General features: G+C 42.3%; 2 protein-coding genes across 2 annotated transcripts; both read right to left on the bottom strand.

The window, feature by feature from the left end:
* Positions 1-130: 130 nt before the first annotated feature.
* Positions 131-12,006, bottom strand: LOC308470515 (5-hydroxytryptamine receptor 3A-like). Its single transcript, XM_080993899.1, has 9 exons — positions 11,644-12,006; positions 9,539-9,696; positions 9,178-9,222; positions 8,958-9,067; positions 7,391-7,557; positions 5,852-6,012; positions 4,195-4,405; positions 2,226-2,399; positions 131-1,653 (listed from the first exon to the last, which is right to left on the bottom strand). The coding sequence occupies exons 1-9, from the start codon at positions 11,765-11,767 to the stop codon at positions 1,385-1,387; spliced, it is 1,419 nt and encodes a 472-aa protein (XP_080850025.1). The 5' UTR covers positions 11,768-12,006; the 3' UTR covers positions 131-1,384.
* A 5,496-nt stretch (positions 12,007-17,502) lies between these two features.
* On the bottom strand, positions 17,503-24,098 carry MRPL58 (mitochondrial ribosomal protein L58). The gene is made up of 6 exons (XM_080994088.1): positions 23,876-24,098; positions 22,240-22,276; positions 21,035-21,094; positions 19,732-19,814; positions 18,314-18,483; positions 17,503-17,647 (listed from the first exon to the last, which is right to left on the bottom strand). The coding sequence occupies exons 1-6, from the start codon at positions 24,062-24,064 to the stop codon at positions 17,563-17,565; spliced, it is 624 nt and encodes a 207-aa protein (XP_080850214.1). The 5' UTR covers positions 24,065-24,098; the 3' UTR covers positions 17,503-17,562.
* Positions 24,099-25,050: the final 952 nt, after the last annotated feature.

Genomic DNA, 25,050 nt, shown 5'->3' with positions numbered 1-25,050 from the left:
TAATTACAAATAGGATGCATGTTTGTTTGTTTGTTTGTCTGTTTTAAAATTCTTTTTGGAAAATTAGTTTAAAGATTTGAAAAAAAGAAGAAGAAATATTGCAACTTTTATTTATAAATAGTATCTTCCCCCCAAAGAATCTTGAACTCACAGACCTACAATTTCCGACACCCTAAACTACAGTTAGCAGGGGAAACTACCATACTGAAAAATAAAAGTATGAAGTGTGTTATTTGGGAAGGCGAGATTATATGCAGCTTATTACATGACCAGCAAGTCATCACTAGTGCACAGGTAGCTCAGAATTATCTCACAAGCAGTGTGGCATATGATATTCGAAGCACAGCAGCTTGTCATGCATGGTGGGGTTAATTGGTTGCATGCTTATTTGTGCTGTTCATTTTCATGAACTTTGAGAACTTTCAACTTACCACAAGCTATCACTATTACATATCAAATCATCCTCAATTTAAGGCAGGGATTCTTTTTTGTATGTGCAGCTGGATACAAGATTTGGAAAAGATTGTGCAGTTGGAAAAACAGGGGTGGGGAACTAGACATGCTAAGTGTGGGTGTTTATTAAGCATTTAAAAGACAAGCAATGTCAGGGATGATAGATACACAACTTAGATGAACTCAGTTTCCATACTTACACCGCCCACATCATATTAAAATGACCACCTTTTTTTTTTTTTGCCAGAACCACCTCTACTTCATCTTCCTCTTCGGCTAGGTAACTCTTCATCAAAGCACTCCTGTTTTTGAACCTTAGGTATTGATTATTCTGGGAAGTACGTTGAAACAAGACAAAATGTGCAGAGGTGGCTCCAGCTTTGAAGGAGCTCTTGGCAAAATGTCTACTCATGGGCCCCCATCTTACGCCAATGGCTTTTCTCTGATGTACCTGGATAGCAGTCTCCAGAAGTTACCGTGTAAAATTCCCACAATGCCTCCAACGAGGCATTGCTCTGGGGAATTGTGGGAAATTTAAATGGCAACTCCTGGACCCAAACACGTTTTTGAAAGGAGTGCATGAATGTGGTGTCAGCAGAGACCTGGCAACTGCTTGAGGATGCCACATACTGACGCCAGGCCAGAAAACTTGCCACTCAATGAAGCCTTGAAAAACCAGCACTTCTGAATAATTGGTTTTGCGAGGCTTGATTGAGTCATAAATTTTGCAGTGTTTTTACATATTTCCAAGCATGAAAGGCTTTGACTTTAGTAAGCCAACTTCCAACAGCAAACACCACTTGGCTGAGGCATTTCATCAGGTCTCATTTACTGACTTTATACAAATAACAGATTGGTAAGTTAGCATACTTGTACAACGGGCATTGGTTATGCACTCCTTGGTCTACCACAAATACCAATAATATATAATTTAGCATGTCCACTGTACGGCAACAAAAGTTAAAAAGATGAGTGAGAAAATCAGGCGGGTAAAATAAAGCCCTTTCTCCACAAGGAGGATCATATTATCCCACACGACTGATTCAGAGTCATCCTGGCATTCTTCTAGGGAGAGATGTTTCCTGATCTGTTGCAATTCTGCATTAATATGTTTCAGAAACACCAAACTCTCTTCTTCACGGCACTTTTCTGACAAGGATGATCTGCTTGCCTGCTGGCTCCCTTTGGGCAGCCCGTCTCCTGCATGGAAGAAAATGAAGACTGTATATGTTAACATGTTAAGAAAATCCTATGTAGGAACAGACATTGTTTGAGAATAAAAAATGGAGAGTTAAAAAACTACTGGCTGTTTTGATTCTAAATTCTGGCATTTGGTTCACCTGTCGAAGCAACCTAAGAAATCCTGAAGGTCGTCCAGTGGGTTTCTACTATCTCAATTCCTGGACAATGGATCCTGGACAATGTTCTTACCTCTTTCATCAGAGGAGTAATGGGGACAGCCTGATGCCTCAAGTCCATTTCTTACATTACACAGAAACAAACTCAGCCTTGTTCCGGCTGTACATTCAGGAGGGACTGGACATTGTCTCCATGACTTTATGCCATGGAGTGACCCATAAATTAGCTAAATAAAAAACTAAATAAATAGCCAATCCTTCACATACTCCTAAAAATGAACTGTGAAAAGGATTTGGGTTTTTTTTTAAAGCACTGGATTATGGTGCTTGACATTCGCCCCCTTCTCCCTCTTTATTGATCTTTTTCTCCATTATGTAAGAAAAATAAAAAAAAACATTTTGGAAAGTGCTTACCTAAATCAGCCACTGGCTTCTCAGATTGCTTTTTCTTCTTTCTCAGAATTATATTCATAAATTTATTCCTCATGAAGGGTGGGGACTCTGGTTTCTTCTGTTTAAGATAGAGTACGAAAGCATTCTCCAGGATACCAAAGACCATAAATACAAATATCCCGGTGAAAAACATGGCTGTGTTGGAGAAGAAATGGATGGTAAATATTTGGCCCTTCAGGCGACTGTTCTTTTACGCTAGAGTGGGAGGGGCCTGGCAGGAGGCAGAAAAGAAATGGGGAGTGTTGTGGCACTGAGAAGATATGCTGTAGGGACCACACAAGTAACATGTGGGTTGCTGGTTTGGTGCTCCTATATCTGTAGATGTTTTGTCTGTGATGGGATGTATGTATGGTAAAGATGACGGTCGTTTTGGGGGAGCTTGAGATAAGTTGAGTGGGAATTAGGTCTAACTCCAAAGGAATGTGGGGGAAGTGTAGTGATGGTGGTGTCGGCGTTTGTAGATGGAGCCTGGGATAGTGACAATGGGTGATGGTTCTTCTCCCCACCAGATTTTGTGGGCATCTGATCACCAGTGTAACAGTGGCAAATGGGCCAGATTGCTTGCAGAAACTTGTAGAAGCTCTAGTTCTCCTTTATGAGAATTAAATGCCCCAAAACTCACACACTTTGTAGATTATAGAAGGTATAAAATAAGGATAAATCCAAAAATACACCAAAGCATTGAAACACAAAACCGAGTCATCTTGCCCTCTTTGGCTAGCATGGAATCCTTCTCTCTGAAATTCATAATAGTGAAATAGAGAGAAATAGGGATTTCCATGGCCAATCAAATAGATTCATCATTAAAAAGACTACTTTTGTCTTCCTGTCCTTCTCCTGCAGAGGAACCCATAGGACAAGACTGGTTAGTTGTTGAAGCACCACGGAGAGTTCCTAGGGGACAAGTTGCTCAAACTGGAGTTGGAACTGGACTGAGGCCTCTACCATCAGTCCACAACACTTATATGAACAACTGCCTTTTGGAAATCCAGACTCCCTTAAAGGGCCACCTTCTGGCCCGAAAATGGACATTCCTCTTGGGTCCCATGGCCTCCCACTTGGTGTGATTCCTATGCTGTTGGACTGGCCATGTACTGGGGTTCCTCAGGCCTAAGTGGAGACACCTGTCCCATCTCTGGTTCTGTGGACCCTGGGTTCTATAAATCCTGGTGCTGTGGCAGCTATTAAAGTGGCTTTGGCCATCTGTTCCTTTGTCCCACCTATTCCTTGAAGGAGTGCCAACTTCCAATCCATAGAACATTGAGGATTTAACTCAACTGGGGTGCACTCCTAACTCCTTGGAGTAAGTCACATTGATTTCAACAGGACTTACTCATGGATGGGCATGGTTAGACTCATGCTGTTGTTCACTAGAAGATTGTGCTGTGCAAACCTTTGTCAGAGATGCATAACACACTGCAGGCCTTTGCTGCTGTTCTCAAATGGTAGAAAGGCATTAAAGAGACCCTTCTTTCCCTATCTCATGCGGGGGTCAATGGGTACTGCCAGTGTTGGACTAAAAGCTACTGTAGCATAGCAGCTGCAAAACAGGATGTCTTCCCTAGGACAAATCTCTCAGGGTGGCCCGCTAAACTCTCTCATTCTTTCCCCACATCTGAGATATATGGATAATAACACCAAGATACCTTGCATAGCTGTTGTAAGATCCACAAGTTCATGTCATTGAAGTGCTTTAATATGTACTAAACAAATGATAAGGAGTATCTTTATTCTAGTTCTGTACAATGCCAGGTAATTACGATTTACAAAATAATATCTCCAGCTAAAAATCAGTTACTGACTCAGGGACCTGCTTGCTGGACCACAATGTGAGTAGGTCCAATGAAAGCAACCAAAACTATTTAACAGCCCCCAAAAACTGTTCAAAGGCTGCCAGGGCTGAATAATCTGTGCAGTAAAAGGTGGTTACCTATGACTGGTGGATCATCGGATGCTGACGGTAGCATATCATTCAGAATCAATGACAAGAGTGAGACTTGCAGGATCAGTGTCACTTTGAAAGCAATCTTTTCTCCAGGGCAAGCAAACGCATAAGAAATAGCCATATCCAGCAAGAACAGAGTAAAAGTTGGCAGGATCAGAACCAACACATACAAAATGGATTGCCTCTTCATAGAAACCTGTCCCAAAAAAGGACAAAACAAGAATGAAGATTAAAGCAAAGAATGGTACTATCCTTTCAGTCTCACTAGTAGCATCAATTTGCCCATGGTCCTTATTCTTAGCAGCCTAAGAGTGGGTGAGACCATTTGGAGAACTGTTAAACAGGTGATATAATGAAATTCAGTTAGAGGGGATTTGAGGAAGTCAGTTATCAATGTAATGAAATTAGGGATATGAAGTGATAATTCTTTTTTGTGTCTTTTTTCTTTGTTTTGTGTTTTGTAATGTTTTTCTTTTTCTTTGTGATAAATGTGAAAATCAATGAAAAAAATGGGGGGGGGGGAGTGGGTGAGACCATTATTTTCTCTCTTCCTAAAATGTTTCATGGAAAGTGTGGGATAACACTGTATTTGACACGACAACATCTAACCTGCCCACAAACAAACTAAATAAACAGGTCATCTGGAAGAACCCAGGTTGTGCTTGCTTCCGCAACACAACTACTAACCCAATGCATGCTTACTTCTTCAATGATCTTACTAGATAAGTGTGCATAGGATTGCAACCTCAGGATGCTATTCTGTTTGTATTGCTGCAGCTTGAACGATTACTTAAAATCAAAGTGTCCATCATCAACATATTGCAAAGGACAATTGATTTATTTTTTTGAAAATGAGCTAATAATGGTTGGTTGGTAAAGGATGTGCCTTTGGGGAGTGAAGTTAAACCTTTGGAGAGGCACATTGCCTGCTGTCGAGGCTGTAGAGATCAATATGGGAGAGACATGTTTGCTTGCAGCTGGGGCAGATGAAGGCATCCAGCTGTGCTGCAGCAGTTGCACCATGGCGTTTCCTCTCTCTGCATTCCTCCCAGCAGTCATTCCTTCTCTGGTCACTGCTGTGGATACATGACCTGACTGCTTGTCTCCAGGCTCTGCAGTTGTCTGCATGGGATTCCCACACGGTGGGGTTGATGTTGCCAGCCTTCATCTTTGTAACACAGAGTTGGTCGGCCAATGGGCTTTGTGCCTGAAGCCAGCTCCCCATAAAGCACATCCTTGGGGGTCCTGCCATATTCCATTCTGTGGACATGACCAAGCTGCCCACATAGATGTGACTGAGACAGGAGTGTAGGAATGTGGGCTTGCAAGAGCACATCTTTGCTTGAGACTTTGTCCTGCCATGTGTGGCTCAAATCTGCCTGGCGCAGTGCATGTGGAAGACATTGAGGCAACACGCCTGATGCCTGTAAGCTGCCCATAAAGCAGTGTGCTCAACATACAAGCCTGGTAGACCTTCATCTAGGTAAATTTACTACCCTAAAAATTTAAGCAGAATTCCTGAAATTTTGCTTAAGCATAAAAACGAACACAAACTCTGTCTTAAGCATAAAACCGAACACTAGATATATAGGGATATCTTTCAGTGTTCCCATGTTTTCTAAATGTATTAGAAACCAAATACCTCATAAGTGACAATACTAAAGTTGCTTATTTCATATCCCAAGGTGTGCTCTATGATCCTCAGTTCCTCAAACTTCCATTCTCCACTGCTCAAGAAACTTTTGTGACTATCTTGGTTTGCTTTCATGGAAGATTTAGAGCTCTTCAATAGTATTTCCTTATCTAGATTCAGCAGAAGACAAATGAAGGTTGTTAGTTTAGGGCAGTATAGAAAATCACAATCACATCCTCAGTAATCCCGTTAGGAGTACAGACTGTGTATATACTTCAGTAGTGAAGTCTGTCAGCCCTCTTAGGCCTTCCTTTTGAGGTTGTGCCATAACTGTTCCATCTTGTCCCACAGCCTGCTCAGTGTGCGAATTAAGCCCCAATGTGGCATCACACTCAAATTGGTAGTGATATACTAATAGCAAACACATGGTCAGCCTCCCATGGGAGCAACTCTCAAAATTGAGAGAAGACTTTGACCTGGGAGCATTGGCATGGGGAGCAAACATACAATAAAGAGTGATAATAGGGAGAGAGTGAAGAAAGATGTGGAAAACAGGGAACATAAGGCACATTTGGAAAGGCACAAGTTGCGTGTACAGTGTTAACCTCCTGGTGAAGGGCAGATAAGAGATATAGTAAGTAAATAATAATGCCTTGTGCCCAGTGCTAGTCCTACTCCGTATAGACCCATTGAAATTAATGGGCATGGCTAACTCAGGTCCATTATTTAAATGGGTCTACTCTGAGTAGGTCTTAGTTGGATGCAACCTAATCTTATCTTTCTATATAATAAAATTGTAAGGCTGTCATCATGCAGCAGTTTTCATGGCCACCAATAGGCAGCCATGCAAACTGCAGGTTGGATATACCAGGTAGGCAGAGTGAGAGAGCAATGCAAAGACATGGGTAGAGTGATCAGGCCACGAAGGAGCAGGAAGGACAGTTCTACCCCACATTCCACCTCTGATTCCACTGCCATTGATGGTGGGGAGGGCAAAGGGGCAAAGGTCTCTCCAACATCTATCCCACCGCAAAGTTTATGCTATGATTGCTGCTCAGAGAAGGAGAGAAAAATGCCTGCATTTTGAAATGCAGGGGTTTCTCCTTCACACAACGACAGCTATGCTAACCCTGTTGTTGTCACCACTGCTGTTGGGGTGAAGAGGAAAGTCTTTTTGCCCTTTGTGGTGGTGGTGAAGTTGATGAGTTGCAAAGGGAGAGATTTGTAAAAATATAAAGGGAAGGGTGGGGTGAGCTGCGGGAGAATTGGGAGATTTAGGAAGCTGTAAGAGACGTGGGGGTTGGGGAGTTAAGAGGAGTTGGGTGTTGGGAAGCTGATTCGGGAGTGGTGTAAAGGTTTAACAAGGGGTGGTAGGTCTGGCAGGCTTGGCAAGCAAGACCTAGGTGGGAAAGGGGTGAATTGTGAAGGTTGAAGAGTGAGCATATGGGGTACCAATTGGGAGTGTGCATTCAAAAGTACATGGATGGAGAGATAGAATCAAGCAATCATGACAGTTCAAAGAAATACAGCTGTGCTTGGCTGTGTTACCTGAACATATTGTGGTCATGGTTAAGTTGCATTTTTGTTTATCAAAAGGAAATGCATGGACATCCAGACCGCAGGATGAAGTGAGTCGGTAGGTTTGAAGCAAATGAATGTAGCCATCGGATGTGACAAATGCCATAGGGCTGAGTGTGAACTTGTCTTCATCGGCCCTAAAGATACAGTTATCGTAAGGAAAGCTTAGCATTTTGTACATATTAGACAACCTGTATTAGTAAAAATGGACTTAAGCAGGGCATGTGGCAAGAGAGTAGTAGTGTGGAGACCCTACCATTTTAAAAGACCAAGGGGAAAGCCACCTATGCAATGGGTGGATGATCTGAAACTAACAGCAGGGTTTGCATGGATGCAGCAAGCAAACAAAAAAGAGTGCTGGGGACAACCTGAAGAGGTGTACTTCAAAGGATGGATGTGAGATGCAGGAGGAGGAGGAGGAGGAGACAATTTATAGGTTTGGCTCCTACATTGAAACCCTCTTTGTCAATACAACAACCAAACAAACATACAGAGATTGACTGCATGTATTATATAATAATAGAGTATAAAATATAACCAAAGGGGGTTATGAAAACATTTATAATATACAAATAAGACATTAATATGTTCACATATAAACAATGTCACCTTATAGGAAAGCCCAGGTGGATTCTGTAATTTTTTAATTTTCCAACCAAAATATTTCCAATATTTTGCAATATTCAGCAGCTGTCACAAAAATGTCTGGGGATCGGAATAGTAATGATAATGTTAGATCACATCACTTCTCTCAGTGGTGAAATGTTCCAAGTGTGTGGCCCCTACCTGTTTTATTTCCCCCCAGAAGGAGGCTTGTGGCATTTTGTAATATCTGTTTATCTGCTCCCACATCAGGTCTCGAGAGAGAGGTGGTCAGCACTTCCAAAATGCTGTTGGCTTGCAGAACCCAAGCTCCACTCACTGTGTCCCCCTTAGCACCCCCCCTCACTCAGAAACCATCTATGGTTCTTTTCACAGACATCTAAATTATATCATCCTTAGCTAGAGGTGGGGGAAGAAAGGCAGAACAAAAATAAAACCTTTAAATCCTGGTGCTTAGATTCAGTTTCAAACAACTGAGAAAAATGAACTTGCGGTATGTTATTTAATAAACCAAGTACTAAATAATAATAATAATAATAATAATAATAATAATACCACCATTTAAGAATTTAAGCCAGTAAAACCAAGTATTTCAAGCAATCTACCACAGCATTTATAGGATGGTGGCTATTTTGCATGATAGATGGGTGGTTGGGGAAGATTATATTTCATTTAGCTCTGTGCCAGGGAAACCCAAGGTAACCTAAACTCAGCCACAATGCAAAATTCAAAACTCTTGGCTTAGTCCTGGCAATGCTGCCCGCATTTGTGCTCATCCTCTATCCCAGTGCTGCTAAACATCTAGCTATCATGGCAGGCAGCCTTCTCGATGCCTGGGCATGGAAATTGTAATGTGGTTTCAGGGCTACGCTGCAAATTTGTCCTCAAAATGCAGTTTGAAAACACATTCCACATTGATTAAAAGCAGCATTACCGTTCATCTATGTAAATGTCTGGGGTCCAAAATAGTTTCACAGGAAGAGTGATCCTTGTAATGTTACAGAAGTCCAAGGGATCCCATGAGATGAAATCATTTTTCCAGCTCTAGTGGAAGGAAAAATTATATTAGTTTGTTGTTGTTTTTTAAATCTCCTCTGGGTTCTCATGGGAGGATGAATCTGTTTGTTACTTGCAGAGAAGAAAGAGGACCTTACCACAAGAAGCCAGAAATAGAATGTGACCACCTGCAATTTTTCTTGCTGCAAATAAGCAAAAGGGTAAAGATTAATGTATTCTCTTCTTCCCGCCCTAGAAAATTAAGACAGATAGTAGCACTACCGGAGGGTGGGAGGGAGATGGATGACCCTCTTTTAAAATTCCTGCTCCCCTGCTGGCTGATCTGCTGGTGGCCCTGCTGGAATTGCAGCTACTAAACTAGCACATGAGTGTTTTGTTATTCTACCCCAACAATTATTCCCCTGCTCCAACTTCCCTTTCCTTTCTTTCCCCCCTCCTCAATATTTTTGCTTAGTCTTATCACTGGAGACCAGACGTGTAATGATAATTCTCTCTTACCACTGAAAGGATGGACACCAAGGTGAAATCTAGATCAACTTCTAAGGATTCTTCCCAATTTCTCTTGGGGATGGTGTATGAGAAGAGATCCTTATTAGAAGAGATGTTGAGGTACTTGGCCACATCATAGTAACCACAAATCTGTTTCTGGGTGGCTTCTGGAATAGGAACAAAATGAGAAGATGAATGTCTCAGTATGGTAAGATTTAAAAGTCTGTGTTCTAGGCAGAGTCCCACAGTATCCTTCCTTTCCTCTTGCTTTGCTGTCTACCATCATTTCGAAAGCCAGTGAACTGGAGAAATTACTGTCCTTCATTCCAACATCCATCCTACATTCCATCATGTATTTTAGTTGATTTGTCAGCTAGTAGAGCTGGAGGGAAGAGAATAAATGCTCTTACCTGGCACCCAGGAGAGAAGAAAACTCATCATAACAGCTTTCCACATTCTCTGAGTAGGTCCAAATGCTTTTTAATAGTAGAATCAAAAATGTTCTAGGCTGCTAGGTTTACTGAAATGAGGAGCAGCAGTATTTCTTGTATGAAATGGAAACCTCCCGTGGCTGTGGGGTAATGTATTTCACATCTCTGGTTTTGAATGTCATTTCCATGCATTTGCTCCTTACTTTGTCAGCTCTGCACATCTGCCCATGCCTCCCTGTTGGCCTAAAGTGTACACAAATTCCCTAAAACATTTTCTTTCTCGTCATCTTGATCTTTGTGCTGAATTAAAGATCTGGTTACCCATTAGTGTCCATTACTTTTCCCCCTTTGTGATCCGGATGTTGCTTTCCAGATAATTATGTTATTTTGATGCACTCTTTGCAAACACTGTTATGACAAATATTGTAATTAGACATCAGGCACCATGCACCTGCCTCTTTGAAAGTGCAAAGCACTTGTTTTGATGAAATGCAGAACAGAACCTGTGGGTATGTCTACCCTGGCCACATATATCCATTTCATCTCAGCATGGCCAAAACTCTATGACAGATCCTTTGTGTACTTTATAAAACTACAGTTTATGGTGCAAATGGGGAGCCTGTGACCCTCCAAATGTTGCTGGACTACAACTCCCATTATCCCTAAGCATTGGCCATGGTGCCTGGGGCTAATGGGAATTGAAGTCCAACGATATCCTCAGAGCTACTGGTACTCACGCCACTCTTGGTTTAAGGTCATGCTTCTCATCCTTTTTAAACACATGCCCCCTTCTAGATTACTGTACATATAAATCCCACACAGCCCTTCCATCCAACTCCCCTCATTATTTTATTTGAATTTTCAAGAGTATTGAAATATCATTACTTTTTATTATAAGTCTGTACTACTACTACTACTACTACTACTACTACTACTACTAATTTTATTATTTATACCACGCCTGTCTGGCTGGGTTTCCCCAGCTACTCTGGGCGGTTTACAACACATAAAAAATTGTAAAACATTAGACATTAAAATTTTCCCAATACAGGATTGCCTTCAGATGTCTTCTAGAAGTCAGATACAGTGGTACCTCGGGTTACATACGCTTCAGGTTGCATACGCTTCAGGTTACAGACTCCGCTAACGCAGAAATAGTGCTTCAGGTTAAGAACTTTGCCTCAGGATGAGAACAGAAATCGTGCTCCGGCGGCGCGGCGGCAGTGGGAGGCTCCATTAGCTAAAGTGGTGCTTCAGGTTAAGAACAGTTTCAGGTTAAGAACAGACCTCCGGATCAAATTAAGTACTTGACCCGAGGTACCACTGTAGTTGTTTATTTCCTTGACATCTGACGGGAGGGTGTTTCACAGGGAGGGTGCCACTACAAAGGAGGCCCTCTGCCTGGTTCCTTGTAACTTCACTTCTTGCAGTGAGGGAACCAGCCGAAGACCCTCAGAGGAGGACCTCAGTGTCTGGGCTGAATGATGGGGGTGGAGAGGCTCCTTCAGGTATACTGGGCTAAGGCTGTTTGGGGCTTTAAGGGTCAGCACCAACACTTTGAATTGTGCTCGGAAATATACTGGAAGCCAATGCAGGCTTTTCAGGATCGGTGTTATATGGTCTCTTGTAGTGTTAGGTATGTTGTTGTTATGTGGCTTTCCTGACTCAGTACTACACTCCAACCTTGGAAGATTATTAGAGTCCAAGACCTGAGGTTAGCCTCCATTTTGACACTTCCTTGGAATCTGGGTTTATATGACCTCATCATTTCTTGTGTCAGGTGACTGGTGAAGACCTCGCCTGCCATATTGGTGATGAGTCAAATTTCTTATACTACCTGAACAAGCTGGAATTAAGGCCCAAGCATGCTAAGTCACACATGGACCCTGAAGCGGTTTCTTGAGGGGTTGCGATAGTGGATATCAGCAGCTGAGAGATGCTTCAGCAGAACTGTGGTAAGAAGGCAAATGATTTTAGCTGGTGAGTATAAGGAAGAAAAAAAAGAGGGTTTTTGGCGGGGGAGGACTTTTGGTTTAAAGTGTCAATCCACTGTCACTGCAATGTTTCATTCTGCCAAATGTCTGTCAAGACTTTCCCCCTACTACTGTTTCCTGGTACAGATCTTTTTCTGAATTGCAATACGATATTTAACCATATTCTTCCTTGGTTTCTTCCACTGCTGGTAGATGGCAATACATTGACTTGTGTACAATTGTATATTCCAGTCTAGTCAACTGCAAGACACTGGCATGTAATATAAAGTACATCTTCTAAAAGGAAAGGAAAGCAGTTGCTGCCATTCTATGGAAGGTAAACGAAAAGTGAGAGGTGGTTACTGGCCCTGAGGAGGAGCTCGGCATGGTTGCTTTGAAAAGTATTATCTTGGTATAGATATAATAAATATAGATATTATAATATAAAAGAATGGAACTTATTTATTGGTTGAAAAAGAAAACATTTGTAAACACATGGTGTTGCTCCTTTTGTATACTGTGACATATTATGATTTAATGTGAAAGCTTTTATATGAAGCTGAGACTTTCAGGTAAAGTGAAGTGTGAGCTTGCCCCACCTCTTTAGAAAGGGGAAATGAGTCCTGAACGATGTCAAGATCTCTGCTGCCCTAAAAAGCAAAATTTCTAATTCTTCCCCACCCCAGATGGGACTCGAACCCACAATCCCTGGCTTAGGAGGCCAGTGCCTTATCCATTAGGCCACTGGGGCTATATGCTGCCAGATGCTTCATTATTTCCTTCATCTCGCAGAGCAACTGTCTAATAAATACTATATGTGATGAGCAGAATTAATTTTCAGAGTTGTAGTCCTTCGCAGGCGCTCTGAGTTCATTTCAGCCTACGAGAGAGGAAGGCTATTTGCGCAAACAGACCTGCGGGAAAAACGGTTTTAAAAATATGGAATGCTTGCAATCACTGATCCACTGTACCTGAAAGTCTTTTTAGTTTAGTGCTCTGTAAATATGGAACTCGCCCCCTTCCGCGACTGTGTATCATTTTCTGTTTTGTTTCGGCATAAAACTGATTGGACGATAGGATTAAGAACACGCGTGAAGGGGCAGCTCGCTTTCGGGGTGGGACTGGGGCGCACGTTTCGCACACGGAACTAATTAAATTCCAGTTAGATGTTTCGTCTGATATTTATTAGTCCTATATCTCGGGATTATTATTGAACCACTAAAACGTATCGACCACGAAGGGACTCGAACCCTCAATCTTCTGATCCGAAGTCAGACGCCTTATCCATTAGGCCACGCGGTCACTTGCAGATACAGGGCGGTATTGGTAAACAGAAGGTATAAAGCAGGAGGTAGCAGACGATGGCTTTTTAAAAGAAGTTAAACTTCACATGTTTCTGAGACGACGGCGGGTTGCTTTTAATTTCTCCCGCTGTTTCTTGCTGCCCTCCATTTTCCCTTCCGCATTGCCTGGTGGTGAAACCCTCCTAGCTCGCGAGAGTTTCTTGCTGCAGCTTTTAATGGTTCAACCAGGAAACCTTTAACTTTTTTAGGTCATCTCTTTCTTCTCCTTCTTCTGCAGGCAGTTAGCTGCTTAACATATGAGCCAGGGTGTAAAAAACGTGAATAAAGGGAGTACTTCTTGTGCAGACCAATGGAAAGTGGCCCCCATCACGTTTAGGCAAAAAAAAAAAAAAAAAAGAAGAACCCCGGGAGAAGAGAAGCAAAGGAAGATCTGAAAAGTTTCTCATTAGAAATCAACCGCCCCGTTAGTGAAATTATTTATTTACAGGAATTTTCAGTCTGTGATTATGCGTAGGGTCGGTCCCCAAGCTGAATGCTGCGGCGTTGATTCTCCCCCCACACCCTTACAGCGCGGTGCCTCTGAGCATGTGCAGAAATGCCCATTTCGCCCCACGTGGCCTTGAGCATTGGATCTATAGATTTTAGTCCTGCTGCTACTAAACTCTTTTATTATTGTCAGCAGTTTAGGATTCTGAAAAGCCGCGGTGTTCACTTAATTTTTAAAGGGAGAGGCGATCGATTATCGGACAGCATTTGTTGTTCCTTTCCTCGTTTATAAGCGCGTTGTCCCAAGCTGTGCGGGCGGGTGGGAGAAACCAGCGCCCGGGCTCTATGCAGGGGTACACAGGCGCTGTGAAATTAATTCGGCTATTACAGAGTTAAGTAAGAACGTAGACGCTTTTTTTCCAGCAAGCCCCAGTGGCCTAATGGATAAGGCACTGGCCTCCTAAGCCAGGGATTGTGGGTTCGAGTCCCATCTGGGGTGAATTTCTTTTTTCCTCTCCTTTCCCCCCAATTCACTTTGGTGGTTCTAATTAAACTATCTTGTTCCTCTCTTACATTTAATTAATCTCATTTTAAAATTATTAATTGTTTTCATCATTACCTGGCTCCGGCCTGGTGGAATGCTCTGTCTCATGAGACCAGGGTCCTGCAGGATCTGATTTCTTTCCGCAGGGCCTGTAAGACAGAGTTGTTCCGCCTGGCCTTTGGCTTGGAGCCAATTTGATTCCCTCCCCCTCTTTCTTTTTTCCTTTCTCCTCCTGTGATGAGACTGCATTTTAATGTTTCAATGTTGTTGTATTTGTTGTATTCATTCAACTTGTTTTTATTATTGCTTGTTAGCCGCCCTGAGCCCAGCCTTGGCTAGGGAGGGCGGGATATAAATAAAATTTATTATTATTATTATTATTATTATTATTATTTATTTATGCCCACAGGAATAAACAGGTCAGCCATTACTGTGGTTTAACCAGGGTTGGCCCACCGGCAAGGCAAGGTGAGGTGACTGCATCAGGCAGCAGGATCCACTGGGCCAGCAGATCCCAATGTTGATCTTTCTTCCCCCTTGTTCCTGATTAGATCTTCCCTCGCCCCCTTCTTCCATGGCGGCGAAAGGGACACCATTTTGGGGTCCGCCTCAGGTGTCAAAATGCCTTGGGCCAGCCCTGGGTTTAACCCTGTTTAGTCCATCACTGCTACATGTCTGTGTTAGAAACATAACCAAAGACAACCGGAAGAAGGCCTTGGGCCTGCCTAAAATTATATGCAGAGGGCAGATCAGGGAGTGCCTGGAAGCAGTGCCGTTCCCAACAGATTATGTGGACATCTGAAACAGGTAAAATTCAGTCAGGTGCTTAGATGTTTTGAAAGCTTTGATCCCATAGATGCTGGCTAAGAAGTTCAAGGTGCTGCAAAATTTCTAAACCAGTTCATCCTTGTGAACCATAATTTCTACGTGAGGCAATATACGTAGCACAGATCAGAGTAGACCCAAGCAACTCAATGGACTTAGGCTGCTCACAACTAATTTATTTGATTTCAGCAGGTCTTCTGTGCGACTCAGTTGGATGCCAACCTATAGGTCTCTAACAGAGCAATCCTATGCATGTTTACTCAGAAGTAAATCCTGCTGAATTCAATAGGGATTAGCCCCAGGTAAGCTGGGGTCAGGATTGTAGCCTTAGGTTACACTATGATGCCGCTTTAAACACTCATGGCTTCCCCCAAGGAATCCTGGGAATTGTAGTTTGTTAAGGGTGCTGAGTTGTGAGGACCCCGTTCCCCTCTTGGAACTACAGTTCTCTGAATGCTTTAGCACTCAGTCCTTCTTCCCAGGGGAACTCTGGGAAATGTAGCTGTGTTAAGGGGAACTGGGGTGTCCTTACAACTCTTATCATCCTTAACTAACTAGTTCCCAGAATTATTGGGGAAAAGGCATGACTGTTTGCTGTGGTAAATTGCTCTAAATTTATACTGCAGCTAGAGTCTTAGGTATTATAGTGTACATCTCTCAATTAATGTATTGTGTATTCCCGAAGAATTTTTATTATATCAGAATTTTAAGCCTATTTTTAACCAGCCAGTGATGTAAACTTTGCCCAGTGTTCAAAATAATGTTCCTCTACCTCTCATGTTCTAAATAAGTAGCCTGCTTCTTCCTCGTGACAACTGTTAATTAAAAAATAGAATTACTGTAAAAATGCTGCATTGTGATTTTATAGCAACAAAGTGACAAGCAACCTTTCCCTTAAATTCAGAGTGCCCTCTTGTGGCAATCAGAGAGAACTCAAAATTGGCTTTAGAGAAGAGGAACACGTGGCCTTTTCAAAGTACAGTACTGTCGAGATTCTTCCAGAAAATGCACGAAGAAGGAACTGAATTCTATATTATTTATAACAATGGTTTTCAAGAAGTATGGAACAGATGTCTTTCACGGAAATAAATTTTGCCTCAGAAAAAAGCAGTTGCAGAAAGTAATTCAAGAGAAAACATCAAGGAAATGCCTAACTTGATTATAGAATAAACCACCTGTAAAAATGCTATCATTTAAGTTGGCAAGCTGCAGCGTGGTGGCTAAGAAACAACTCTGGTCCCCAAGATACCAGATCAGAGGTACGAGCAAGAACAGACAAGGTACTTTCCACTCCTGATTTTATGTCATTCCATGTTTTCTCTACCCTTTATTTCCACTTCTTCCAGAACTCCTATCATCCCTGACCATTGGCACTGTTGGTTGGAACTGATGGGAGTTCAGTAACATCAGGAGGGCTGAAGATTCCCCATCCCTGTTCTAGAAGCAGTAGAAAAGGACTCAGTTGTTGCTCGGTAACTTCCCTGCATTCTCCTCTCTCCCATACGTAGCAGGAAGCATACAAAGCTATGGCATGAACAGGGAAACAACAGGGTCTTCAGAGAGGGGCAGCTAGTTCATAACTTGTATGAAGCCCCATTGCTGCCTCAAGTCTTCCAACAACGTACATCCAATTTAACGTCAAAATAGCTGCATTGTAATTCATACAGCTGCCTGGGAAATAAGGTAGCTCCCAATGTTTGGGTTATCTAGCCCCAGCGGTAGCAACATCTAAGGCAAGAGAACTGGATATACTCCATAATCATTGGCCACAAAGGGTTCATAAAAGCACTACTGCCCCCCTCCCCTTTTTAAAGTATCACTAATTTTCAGCTGCTTTGTATGCCTGTTGTCAGGTAGAAAAATGGGATATAAATATTTCAAATATTTATGTGCACATAAATATGAACAGGTTTAGGATGGGTGAGAACAGATTGCATGAGAAAGCAGGGATAGCAAACAAACATGGTACAGTACAGCTGCCCTAGAAATGATTCAAAAAATGTACAAGACTCATGCTTAGAAGAGCTGTTCATTTAAAAGCTAACCCCTACAGCAGAGCTTTCCAAACTTGACATGTTGGTGACACACTTTTTAGACATGCATCATTTTGTGACAACAGTATTTCAGTTTTACTACCGAATCAGGAGGTTAAACTAGCCCCTTTCCTGCATTGCATGACACATCTACAAACTGCAGCCGACACACTAACGTGTCACAACACACAGTTTGAAAAGCTCTGTGCTACAGCCAAGAAGAGTTGGATTAATTACTTTGGTAAATGTATGTTATGGCAGTTGACATAGGACTTCAGCTTCAAGCTCCATTAGTTTTAGCGAAAACGTCCACCCCCATTTCATAAACTGCAAGGAACAGATTTTATGGTGTAAGGTTTTTTTTATTCTTTTCCAAATCCAAATATTAGAAAGAGTCCACTGGATGTGTTCCAGAATGCTCTTTTTCTCTGGTGCGTTCAGTCAAAGTCCACATGCCGGCTTTGTTTTACAGAAGAGCGAATCTTTTTTTGTCGGAGGCGTTCACGGTTCATTTTCTCCACCCTAAAATCAAATAGAGAGGTTGAGGATGACATACTTAAGTGTGTCTGTGAAATGATTCCAGTTTGTTATCATAAATGATTTGTATCAGGTTCTTGTCGCGCAGAATCAGCATTTCAAAGAAAAGCAAAATCCTAAGTAGTCAAGGGATATTTCTTCTAAAAAGCCTGAAGTAGTTGGTATTTTCCCAGAGAAGAGGTACCTGCTATGTTTTATCCAAGTGCAACATTCTGAAAGTGATGCCCTTTCTATATAAGTGAAATACAGCAATGCTACCTCGGATGTATATATTACGATTCCAGAGGTCCACTTACACTCTAATACACACAAGAGATGACCCATGGTGCTCTGCCCTAAGTCAAGAAACAAAAACTGTCTCAGCTTGTCCAGCTAGAACCAAGAGAAAATGAAGGCTATCTTATTTATTATGTGTTAAAACCAGGGGTCAGCTGAGGGCCTCCTGGATCCTTGCCTAAGCTACCTAACATGATTTTGTGACACACCCTTGACAGTTGGAAGCAAGCAGCTGCTCTGTTTGGCTAATGGTAGCTACAGATGATTTCACCTTGCTCTAAGTGAGCACTGTAGGGTGCCATTTTTAATGCAACAGCTGTCAGCTACAGATGCATGCTGATTGGATGAAGTGTTATCTAACTAGTGGACTCATACCTGCTTCTGATCATTTCCACCGTCTCTTTCGATTCAGTCCGAGGCATCTCAGTGGCTTCTACAATCATCTCTCTGATTTTTTGCAAGCAAGCTGCCAAATTCCTCATCTGGTAGCGACTTACTTCAGAGGTGACTATCAGTTCTCCAGATTTACTGATCCTATTCTTGTGCTGCGAAAGAAAACATTTTTTACTATGGAGCATTCCATTTTCATTAGTTTACCAGCCTAAAAATAAGGTTTTGTTTTTTGTTTTTTTAAAAAGAGGGAAAGCAGACATGATTGCCACAGGAGGCAACTTCTGACCGTCTCTTCTGAAAGTTATCCTTACAGCCCAAACCTATGCATGTTCATTTTGAAGTTAAATCTCACTGTGTTCACTGGGGCTTATTCCCAGGAATACATGGGTCTGCAGCCTCAATGAAAGTTTTAGATTTACTGTGTAATGGTGCTGGGGAAATATTACCAGATGTAATTATCTTTGTTTTAGTAAACTGCTTATAGGAAGCTGTGGATTAGAATCCTGCTTATTCCCACCTTGGATTTGGGCTGCCCAGTAACAAGTGGATACCTCATTTACTGGGCAGGGAAACCTGAGAGCAGGCACTCCAGTAGTACTGCAACTGTGGGAGCTTTTGCAGAATATAAACAAGTTACCAGCAGAATGTCGAGAACAGCAAACTTTCAAGCACTAGGATCTGGCAGATGCCACTAGGTGAGGTGTTCTGTCACTGTGGACCTCAATATCTCCACTGCTCCAAGGCTCCTCTATTACATTATCCAGCACCAGAGTGCTGATGAAAAAAAGGATCTGAATTCCATAATAGGGTAACACAACTTCAACAAATAAGAGTTGCGACAATTAACCAAACCCTCCAGGCGCTGTTTTTGGGTATACAGCAATCACGCTGCAGAGTGAAAAACGAGGTAAGAATAAATAGAGAACTTTCAATGATAAAATGCTTTAGAAAAAAAAAATATTCCAGACATTAACTTAGCTTATGCTTAGCAATTACTTTCCTCAATGCAGAAGTTAGATTTGCACAGGTCACCAGACACTAGCTAAAGGTGGCAAGCAGTCCTAGGCTTGCGTTATGCCTGGACCAAATGGCTGCTGTATCCAATGTGTGCTCACCCCAGGAATGGAAAAGAAGCCCATACAAATAGAACGCACAAATCCAAAAGTCCCTCAGCCAACAAATTTTCAGCATAGCATTGCACCTTGAATGGGATGCTAACCACAGTTAGCATGGGTTTATATGTAATCAATATTGAGTTATATTGCCTAAATGGCTTCTCAGAGCACCCTAATTTCCTTGTGTGCTGCTTCAATAAACTAATACTCCAAGATCAAACTATCCTGCTGGGCTGAATAGCTTGGGAAGTACCTAGAAAAAGAAAGATAAATGCTAAGAATTACCATCGTGGCCATTTTCTGTCGCACATCTTCCGAGATCCAATCTGCTGTTGCCAAATGGAACCGGACTTCTGCCTTTGTATTTACTGCGAGTGAAACAAAGAAATACATGATTATTACTAGGAGAACTACAGATCCTATCCAAAGGCTGCAGGTTCAGATTTCAATTCAATGTCACACATACCCCACCAGCTGATCTTGCTGCCATGCGAAATGTCACCCCCCCACCATCTAACTTTGAAGTGTCCTGCATTTTCAGAAGAATTCTTGGCATTCCAAGAGACATGGCAAAAAAGGAGACTCAATCTCAAAAAAGCTGAAAAGTAATACTTTTTATTAATGCCCAATGCATTTTGGCCGGCAAAGTCCTCCCTCAGGAGCATTTCCCCCCCTTGTAAACAATGTTTCCTTGTAAACAACTCAAAAGAACCATTTTAAAGTCACAGGAGTTTTATGTATCAAACACATGTCCCAAAATCTCCAAAGGGTTGGAGGATCCTCTGGAGCAGATGGGGGCAACACAGGGACTTGCAGAGGACAGGAGAGGGCGTTCCTATTACAGCACTGAATATTAACTCTGATCTTTTTTTTAAAAAATGAAGAAAAGAGAAACTAGTTAATGTCAGGGAGCTGCCATCAGGACAGGGGAGGGAGGCATGGGAATACAGGGAGCCGCCCATGCTCCTGAGAAGCAGCTCCTCATTCTACGAAGGGGAAAGCCACACCTCCAGTGGAGCAGAGGTGGAATGGGAAAGCCGAGCGAGGGGAGGGCTCAAAGATGCTACTGAGAGCCCAAGCGCATCACCTAGCCCGGCCAGCCAGGAAACAGGCATGCCATTTCTGTCGCCCAGTTTATGCAGAGGTGTGAAACACAAGGAGGGAAGGCGGATATTTGGGGTGTCTTAAGTTCTTATGCTGGAGGGGAAACCGGAAGGGGCCACTCCCGGAATCTGCAAGTGATTGAGACGGACATGAACTTTCTGGTCCTGCACTGTAAATAGTTTGCACAAATAAAAACCTGCCAAAGACAGGTCGGTTACTCCTGCCTGGTTACTCGTGAGCAACCACCACACCGTCTGACAGTTAAAAAGAAGCACTGATCTTTCAGTACTTGTCAAAGTCATAAGGCTAATGAGTCCTCAGATTAAGATGTACAAACGTTAACTTTACACATCTAATAGCACCACTGATTAACAGAAAAACCCACAGCTTGATTCTACTCATGTTTCCTCAAAAGGGAGCTCACTCCCAAGTATGCATGCCCAGGACAAGTATCTATTTAAATCTGCTCCGATATTTTTCGTACCTTTATTAATGTTCTGGCCTCCTGGGCCACTACTTCGGCAATATGATATGGACAAACGACCTGGAAAAGATTGCAAAGAGAAATATTGAAAAGATACAGTCATGGCTTTGTGTATGTATATGGAAGAAGAAGAAAGGGTGAAATTGCATAGGAAAGGATATAGTGATCTGGAAGGTCACACTTGGAATAGAGATGACCTCTTGAGGTATGAAGGTAACTCCAATAAACACTCCTTAAGGCTCCTGTAGGAGCATTCCGATTGTCCTTAAGTAGTTACCGTATTCTCCATCTGGTGAAATAAGCAGGTAATGAATTGCAGTGGCAGCCTCAGCGAAAGCATTTTCCACCAACGGGATTTACTTCCCAGTAATGGGGAAGTACATGGGACTGTGGGCATTGTTTTTAGGGTATATGTTTCTGAATGTTTTCGATATATAATAAAAACAATGCTTGAAGTATATATATTTTTAAGGTAGCATACAAGCCGCATAGAATTAATTACTGCTTTATCAAATGTAAAATTAATATAAGCATCCTGAGTTACGTATGACATTAAGCCGAACTAGAGCTTAGAATGAACAAGCAAGTGTACTGGTGCATGTGAAAATACTGCAGCCACATTACTCCTGAGGTTTGGCTTAGCATGGGGGTAGATCCTGAGCCGCAGGGGCCAAATGTGTCTCTTTACATGGTCCTTGGGACTCTCCCCAAGCTACATCCCCTCTGCAGACCATGTTTCACACTCTCCTTGAGCGTTTTTGCTGTGCTATAATATGTCCTGGAACTCTGATAATGCCTCTTGCCTGCCTGGATGGAAAACAGGGAGTGATGTGTGACTGTGTGTAGAAAGAAACTTACTGTACAAAGAAGGCACATGGCTTGCTCTGTTCACTTTTGCCTCTGGCCTCACCCACCACTGGCATGTGGCCTCCACTGGCAACACAAGCACTATAAGGCATTGTTTTTGTTAATGATTGGCCCATCTGTTCTTTGCAGTTCTGTGCCAGTACCCAATCCTCCACTAAATAAAAGTTTAACTGATTTACAGCACAAGCCTATAGGCCTGTTTAAATCAGAAATATAGCCATAGTACTTACTTCCAAGCAAGCCTGCATAGGATTACACTGTTACAGGCAAATAAAATGAATGCCTGGGGAAATCATTCGGGAGAAAGAGACGTCACTTCTCTAATGTTCTGGACTCACCTACAGGTATGTTGGGAACAGTCTGGTTTGCCAAATCCTGTTAACACAGAGATACATATTGTTAAGCAACTGCAACTTAATACTACTGTAAAAATTTCTGTAGTACAATTAGTGTATAAACAGAAAATGGAAAAATATGCAACTACAGCAATAGATTATTTTTTTTAAAGGCCATTGGCAGGGTCTATCAATTTTTAGCTTTACTTTGTACAATATAGATTTCTAGGCACTCAAATTATTTTGTTTCCTCAGCTTTAACGTCTTAGACCAGACTCTTGTGACCATTTTTCAGTTCAGCAAAGCTCACAATCAGAGGACTTCTTGAACTAAGTGTGGTTCATCAGATTCTGAAAACCCTTTATTCAACCAGGAGCAGTAAGTTGTATCCACTATTGTCAAGTCATTCACAATACTAGTTTATCACATCTGAACCTTCAAGAAAAAAGGGGAGGGGCAACTCATGAGGACTTCAACATGCAGAATCATTGTACGACTGAGTCTGAAAAAGAAATCACCACCCTTGAATTCAGTCTCAACATCTCATTGCCATTCTCCAGATAAAACATACTGGATAGCTACCTATCGCTGGTTCCCTCACTGTGAGAAGTGAAGCTACAGGGAATGAGGCAGAGGGCCTTCTTGGTAGTAGCGCCTGCCCTGTGGAACACCCTCCCATCAGATGTCAAGGAAATAAACAACTATCTGACTTCTAGGAAACATCTGAAGGCAGCCCTGTTTAGGGAAGTTTTAAATGTTTGATGTTTTATCACTTTATTATGATTATTCTGTTGGGAGCCGCCCAGAGTGGCTGGGGAAACCCAGCCAGATGGGCGGTGTATAAATAAATAAATTATTATTGTTATTATTAGGCAAATGGTAGGAGTGAATTTCCTACATTGGCAGGAAGTTGAATTAGATAACATTTAAGATTAAGTAAAGGCAGAGTTAGAAGCAAAAGGGTAGTACAATCTAACAGCTTGCAGAACCATCACCTTACTCAAACTAAGCAGAACTGGGTTCTGGTCAGTGGCTAGATAGGAGGCTGCTTGGGAACAGCACATACACTGCTTTGGGTGTCATAAGGGAGGGAAACTGAGATATATAAACAAAAAACAAGAATTGTTTATCTTTGCTGCTCACATTTGTTCACATTGGGACAGATGTGCTATCCCCATAGCTGTCAACGTTTCCCTTTTTTTAAGGGGAATTCCCTTATTCCGAATAGGATTCCTCGCAAGAAAAGGGAAAAATTGACAGCTATGGCTATCCCCTCAGAGAAAATATGCTATTTTATTTATTACATCTGTCTATATCATGACCCCCCCCCTCTAAATAAGAGGCAGCTCTATTTTATCCTCCCAACATCTCCATGAGATAGGTCAGGGTAAGAGACAACGACCAGCCCAAGGCCACCCAGTGAAGTTAATAAGCGCAGCTGGGATTCGAACCTGCGTTTCTCCAGTTCCTATTCTTAGGCCTATCCATTTACATGGGGCGACGTAACTTCCACCCGCAGACCGGCGGTGAGGGAGAGGCGTAGAACTATGCGAACGGAAATCCAAGGAAGGTGCTACTCTGCTTTTTATATAGATCTAGGTGCTCCGACCATCAATCGCCTCCAATCCGGATTCCTAACCTGTTTTGCGTCGGCTCCTTTTTGCTGCGAGGGGTAGAGTTTGTCCAAGCTGTATTCGCTCCGGAATTCAGAACCGGAGTCTGGGCGAGCGGAGGCGATGGCTCGGCGCGGGAAGTCCCGAGCCGCTTCTGCGGAGAGCAGCTTCAGCGCCGGCCATCGCCAGAGGCAGCGCAGCGCGCACGCCGCCATCTTGTGCTGGGCTGAGTGCTGCTCTAAAAAAGTCCGGCTGCAAAAGGCACCCGGTCACTTGCCGTTCCGGAGAAACACGGTTCTCCTCCTCACCTTTCCCCTCCGCCTCTTGCATAAGCGCGCATATGTGATTCCGAAATCTGGGGAGGAGATATGCTGGGCTTGCGCTGCTGTTGATCTAGGCTGTCCACTTCTAAACACTTTTATCTTCCACAGGCTGAGCTTCTTAGATTTAAATTGCATTTCAGTTTCTAAAATGAATCTGTTTTAGTTTTAATTGTTTTATACAGTGCTTTTCCCCTTAAAAAATGTTTAGAGGTACTCTTATTTTGACTCAAGAAAATCACCATTTTATATTTCAAATCGGGGAAAATAAATACAGTAAATGGACAAAAGTACGAAGATTCACAAAATGTTTAGGGGTATGCAGGGTATCCTTGTATCCCCCCTGAAAAAAAGCACTGGTTTTATATGAATGTTATATTACATTTTAATCTATTTTATATTTGCTTTGTGAGCAGCCTGGAGAAACTCCTATTATCAGGTCTAAATGGAGCAAATAGCACTTTTTATTTAAAAAATAAATAAGTAAATCGCTGGATTCTGCTCAGAATTGTAGCATTGTCCTCATAATTAAAAGTACTGGGCCAAAATGTGCTTGTTTTCGTTTTGAGTGTATCAGCTATTTGCAGGGAATCCCTATGTTTCCAAGCATTCCTGTGAAATTTCAAAGTCGGAGGCACGCAAGCCGTTGCCCAAGTATTTGCTTGAAAGTCAAGTCCCACTGTGTTCAATGGAGTTTGATCCCAATGAAAGAATAGCAGATCTCCCTATTTAGGAGCAAGCTTAATTGAACTCGGAGGGATTGACTTCTGAGTAAACATAAGACTGGGCTGTAAAATACATTAACCGATGGAAACCACATGCATGGTTTCAGTTGCCTGAGGGGTTAAGTTTTCAGTCTTGGATAACCCAAGGAACGATTT

This window comes from Podarcis pityusensis (assembly GCF_964106645.2).
Source record: "Podarcis pityusensis genome assembly, chromosome: 2".
Taxonomy (NCBI): Eukaryota; Metazoa; Chordata; class Lepidosauria; order Squamata; family Lacertidae; genus Podarcis; species Podarcis pityusensis.
The sequence above is the reverse complement of the archived record's forward strand: the minus strand, read 5'-3'. Positions and strand labels throughout refer to the sequence as shown.

What these genes read in the sequence shown, in the direction of transcription:
- LOC308470515 (XM_080993899.1), bottom strand. Translation starts at nt 11,767, where the DNA reads ATGGCAGGCGAGGTCTTCACCAGTCACCTGACACAAGAAATGATGAGG. An exon ending in TGGTGTCCATCCTTTCAGTG is followed by an intron (nt 9,223 to 9,538) that starts GTAAGAGAGAAT and finishes GCTTATTTGCAG; the next exon opens with CAAGAAAAATTGCAGGTGGT. An exon ending in CATGACCACAATATGTTCAG is followed by an intron (nt 6,013 to 7,390) that starts GTAACACAGCCA and finishes TGCTGAATCTAG; the next exon opens with ATAAGGAAATACTATTGAAG.
- MRPL58 (XM_080994088.1), bottom strand. Translation starts at nt 24,064, where the DNA reads ATGGCGGCGTGCGCGCTGCGCTGCCTCTGGCGATGGCCGGCGCTGAAG. An exon ending in TGTTCCCAACATACCTGTAG is followed by an intron (nt 21,095 to 22,239) that starts GTGAGTCCAGAA and finishes AATCTTTTCCAG; the next exon opens with GTCGTTTGTCCATATCATAT. An exon ending in GACAGAAAATGGCCACGATG is followed by an intron (nt 18,484 to 19,731) that starts GTAATTCTTAGC and finishes TTTCTTTCGCAG; the next exon opens with CACAAGAATAGGATCAGTAA.